This window comes from Rhinopithecus bieti, unplaced genomic scaffold, assembly GCF_001698545.2.
Source record: "Rhinopithecus bieti isolate Rb0 unplaced genomic scaffold, ASM169854v2 scaffold_3875, whole genome shotgun sequence".
Taxonomy (NCBI): domain Eukaryota; kingdom Metazoa; phylum Chordata; class Mammalia; order Primates; family Cercopithecidae; genus Rhinopithecus; species Rhinopithecus bieti.
Window position 1 is genome coordinate 2,083,875 of NW_016804422.1, and position 5,359 is coordinate 2,089,233.

At 49.1% G+C, this 5,359-nt stretch overlaps 1 protein-coding gene across 1 annotated transcript in view; it reads left to right on the forward strand.

The window, feature by feature from the left end:
• The first annotated feature begins 363 nt into the window (after positions 1-363).
• Positions 364-5,359, forward strand: part of SLC25A20 (solute carrier family 25 member 20) — a 44,082-nt gene continuing 39,086 nt past the window's right edge. The window contains exon 1 of the mRNA XM_017867948.1: positions 364-681. Within this exon, the coding sequence (XP_017723437.1) occupies positions 577-681 (105 nt within the window). The 5' untranslated portion in view covers positions 364-576. The remainder of the gene's footprint in view (positions 682-5,359) is intronic.

The following is a 5,359-nucleotide window of genomic DNA, read 5'->3' on the forward strand; positions in this document are numbered from 1 at the left end:
TCAGTTAAACCCTCTCTTATTCAACTAATTAAAATTGCAAATCACTTGTCCCACACGCCCTCTAACTCTCTTCCTGAATTTTTCTCGGTAGTACTTATTACTACTTGATACACCATGCATTTTTCGGTTATTTATCTTTGCTATGGTCTGTAAATTCCAGGAGGACAGGGACCTGTGTGTTGTACTACCAGAGGTGCCTCCAGCACCTAGAAGGACGCCTGGTATTTGGCAGGGCGCAATTGATCTCCCTGGAGTGAGTAGATGAACCGGAGTTCAGAGGAGGAAACACTGAAGACTGGGAAGGCTTCCTGGAGGAATAGGCCTGTCGGCCGACACTCCCAAACCCCGCCCATGAGGCTTTGCGCTCTGCCGCGCCCATCGAGGCGGGGCCGAGACCGGAAGCAGCCCCGGGCGGAAGCCCGACCGTGTCCACTGGGCCCTCCTCCCGACCTGCCCCAGGCTTGTGCCCCGCCCACCCGAAAGTGGGTGAAAGGTCGGCGGTGCCGGCACTGCAGCTGGGGCTGCGAAGCCAGTACTGCCCGAGAACTGACAGACTGAATTACAGACGGACTAACTATGGCCGAGCAGCCGAAACCCATCAGCCCGCTCAAGAACCTGCTGGCCGGCGGCTTTGGCGGCGTGTGCCTGGTGTTCGTGGGTCACCCTCTCGACACGGTCAAGGTGCGGGAGGCTGGGTCTCAGGCTTTGGGGAGGAGGCCCGGGTGGGGCGCGCAAAGCATGGTTCCCCGCGAGGCGCGGCCGCTGGGCAGGAAAGGGACCTGTGTGAGCTTCCGTGAGAAGTCTAGGGAATCTCTCTTTCAGGGATGGGCAGGAAGCTGTACCTTCCGCCCCAAAGAGCCAGGCGGCGGCTCAAAGTGAGCAGCCTATAACTGCCTGTCAAGAGCTCTGATGTAAAGTTCTCTGTCCCGCAGTCTCTCCTGATCCTACGCCACTTCTTTAGGGATGGGAAAGAAAAAACGTCTTTCCATAGTTCTGGTTTCAGCCAACTCTAACATTATCATTAGGGTTGAAACAGGTCCCCTGTAAAGCCCGCCCCAGGAAGACAACTAAAGACAGGTGCGGTTGTTCTGGAGGTGTCCTTTGATACATTCCCCTGGGTCAAGAGTAACCATCTCTTTCGCACCTTTCCCGGCCCGGGGAGGTACTTGACACTCTTCGGCCTGTCACCCAACGGTGGCCTGCTCAGCCTACTGGGCAGAGGCATCCCTGTGAGAAGCAATGATGACCTCAGTGACCGAGCCCCTTCCACGGAAAGCAAGGTGATCAGCTTTGCACAAGGCCAACCACGTTCTCACAACTCCCAGATGAGGAAGCTATGGTCAGACTGAGGCTTGGGAGGGAGGACATTCATCAGGGATTGCTTTCTGGTCTTCCTCTTATCATATCTCAACTATTCCCCTTGCAACACCTTCATTAATGCTTTGCTGGAGGACCAAAGTCCCCCATGGCTTAGCACTCGAAGCTGCATCCAAGTTTTCTCACTTTATTTCTGGACATAGACTTGAAGAAAATTGACAAGTCATTGCCAGGGTGGGCCTGTGGGGAGCAGACATGAGTTTTAAAGGATTGGAAGCCCATGTGAGGGGGTTTGTTAGGATGTTGGGTCAGATTTCCTCCACAGCGAAATAGTTTTGTGGGCACTTCCTCTTGGCAGGCTTGGGCAGCAAGCTCTTTGCTGCCTTTCATCTAAGAGAGGAGCTGCCCTGAGGTAGAACTCATACTGGGGTCATTCTGTAGGAAGACCAGGGTTAAAGTAGCTGGACTGGCTACGTCATTGTGCAACATGAAATCAAATATTTATTTAGCTGATGGTAAATGCCCTGTGTTAGTGCTTCCCTGACAGTGGTCATTCCAAGCAGCACTGTTTACTGAGGGACGATTATCTGGCCTTTCTTCCTGCTCTTTGTCCGTATAGGCAGATATCCTATTAGTTCTAGGCCTCTGGGGCCACCCTTAAAAAAAAAAAGGAAAAAGAAAAAATGTATGTATACACACATACATACATACCAATGTAGCTCCTATCATCTTTGTCCTTGATGTCACTCCCAAGAAGGACTGGATGACCTCTGCACTGAAGTGCAAATAACTGAAATGCTCACTGGTGTATTTAGCAACCAGAAAGCCTCTCTTTAGCTTAAACCAAAACCACAAATTGCTGACTGCTGTGTTTTTGGCCTTAGTAAGCTAGGTGGACTCCAATCAAAGCCTGACCTTAAGGTACTTTCAGAGGTCCAAGGTTTAGAAGAAAAAAAAGAAGTCCAAGATAGTGTAACTGAGCTGTGGTCCGTGTGTCCTGACAAGCCAAAAGCTGCAATGCTTCAGAGTGGGGCATGAAAAGGCTCTATGGAAGGTGGTGCGTTAGAACAAGCATTCAAGTGCTGGCTGAGTTCGGACTGAAGAAGTAGGGAGACCCAGACAGTCTGGTGTGGGGAAGGCAGGAGTGAAGGTGAGTGTGGCTTGCAAGTGGGGATCATATTATAAAATAATACCACTTAGGCTGGGCACGGTGAGCTCATGCCTGTAATCCCAGCACTTTGGGAGGCTGAGGCAGGTGGATCACCTGAGGTCAGAAGTTCGAGACCAGCCTGGCCAACATGGTGAAATCCCATCTCTAATAAAAATACAAAAAAATTAGCGGGTGTGGTGGCAGGCGCCTGTAATCCCAGCTAATTGGGATGTTGAGGCAGGAGAATCGCTTGAACCCGCAGGGTGGAGGTTGCAGTGAGCTGAGATTGCGCTATTGTACTCCAGCCTGGGTGACAAAGTGAGACTCCTTCTCAAAAAAAAAAAAAAAAAAAAAACCACCTGCAAAGGACTTTAATGTTCTTGCTGGTTTGGTTGGATGGCTGATGTCCTGATGAGACAGGTATGAGGTATGAAGTGTGTATAAAATCACAAAAAGGCAGCCTTGGCAACATGGCGAGACCTCATGTCTATAAAAAATACAAAAATTAGCTGGGGATGGTAGTGCACACCTGTAATCCCAGCTACTCAGGAGGGTAAGGCTGGAGGATTGGTTGAACCTAGGAGTTTGAGGCTGCAATGAGCCTTTGCACTGCAGTCTGGGCAACAGAATGAGACACTGTCTCAAAAGAAAAAAAAAAATCACAAAAAGGTATTAGTCGGTTTTTTTTTTTTTTTGAGCCAAGACTCTCCCTCTGTCACCCAGGCTGGAGTACAGTGGCAGGATCTTGGCTCACAGCAACTTCTACCTCCCGAGTTCAAGCAATTCTCTTGCCTCAGCCTCCTGAGTAGCTGGGATTACAGGTGTGTGCCACCATGCCTGGCTAATTTTTGTATTTTTAGTAGAGATGGGGTTTCTCCATGTTGGCCAGGCTGGTCTTAAACTCCTGGCCTCAAGTGATCCTCCTGCCTTGGCCTCCTGAAGTGCTGGGATTATAGGCGTGAGCCACTGTACCCGGTCTAGTCAGAAGCTTTGATCCATTTCTCTCTCTCTACTAACTAGGGAAGGTTATGCCTGACTATGGGAGGACAATATGAGGGATTTTGGATGTAAAGGTGTGGTGGCCTCTGGGCGTTTCTATTGTGTTCATAAACCCCTCAGACTTGCATGTCACCTCTGTTGCCCAGAGAGGGACTTCCTTGGTTTGATATGGAAGGCCCTGACAAATACAAGAATAAGAAATTCTAAAGAAATTTTAAAAAATGGTAGAAATGGTGACATGGAAGGACCTGACAAATACAAGAATAAGAGATTCTAAAGAAATAAAGAAACAACATGGTAAAAATGATATTTTGGAAAGGTTAGTGTAATAGCAACCTTGAGAAGAATTTGGAAGCAGAACAGTGAGCAGGAAAAACATCCAGGAAGGGCCAGGCGCAGTGGCTCACGCCTGTAATCCCACTTTGGGAGTCTGAGGTGGGCAGATCACCTGAGGTTGGGAGTTTGAGAGCAGCCTGACCAAGATGGAGAAACCCCGTCTCTACTAAAAATACAAAATTAGGCCCGGCGTGGTGGCTCACACCTGTAGTCCCAGCACTTTGGGAGGCCAAGGCGGGCAGATCACCTGAGGTTGGGAGTTCGAGATCAACCTGAGCAACATGGAGAAATCCTGTCTCTACTAAAAATACAAAATTAGCTGGGTGTGGTGGTGCATGCATGTAATCCCAGCTACTTGGGAGGCTGAGGCAGGAGAATCACTTGAACATGGGAGGCAGAGGTTGCGGTGAGCCCAGATCGCACCTTTGCTCTCTAGCCTGGGCAACAAGAGTGAAACCACGTTTCAAAAAAAAAAAATAATAAATAAATAAAAACAAGTACACAAATACAAAATTAGCTGGGCGTGGTGGCACATGCCTGTAATTCCAGCTACTTGAGAGGCTGAGGCAGGAGAATCTCTTGAACCTGGGAGGCGGAGGTTGCAGTGAGCCAAGATCACGCCATTGCTCTCCAGTCTGGGCAACAAGAGTGAAATTCTGTCTCAAAACAAAACAAAACAAAATTCGGGAAAAAGACTGCAAAAGTAACTGGATATATCAGTTATCTATTGCAGTTTAACAGTTTACTCCAATGAGGCAGGAGGATCACTTGAACCCAGGAGTTCAAGGCTGCAGTTAGCCAAGATGGCGCCCCTGCATGCCAGCTTGGGTGACAGAGCAAGACCTTGTCTCAAAAAAACCCAAAAAACGAAACCAACTTACCCCAAAACTTAGTGACTTAAAACAACAATAAACATCAGGGCCGGGCTGGTGGCTCATGCCTGTAATCCCGGCACTTTGGGAGGCTGAGGCGGGTGGACCACCTGAGGTCCATTCGAGACCAGTCTGGCCAACATAGTGAAACCCTGTCTCTACTGAAAAAAAACAAAACAAAACAAAATTAGCCGGGCATGGTGGCACGCACCTGTAATCCCAGCTACACGGGAGGCTGAGACAGGAGAATCACTTGAACCCAGGAGGTGGAGGTTGTGGTGAACTGAGATTGAGCCACTGTACTCCAGCCTGGGTGATAAAGTAAGACTCCACCTCAAAAAAAAACAAGAGAGACAAATAATCCAATTAAAAATGGGCAAAGACTCCAACCTGGGTGACAGTGTAAGAACCTGTCTCTCTCTCTTTTTTTTTTTTGACACAGAATCTCGCTCTGTTGCCCAGGCTGGAGTGCAGTGGCGCCATCTTGACTCACTATAAGCTCCGACTCTTGGGTTTTCACCATTCTCCTGCCTCAGCTTCCCGAGCAGCTGGTACTATAGGCACCCGCCACCACGTCCGGCTAATTTTTTGTATTTTTAATAGAGACGGGGTTTCACTGTGTTGGCCAGGATGGTCTGGATCTGACCTCATGATCCGCCCGCCTTGGCCTCCCAAAGTGCTGGGA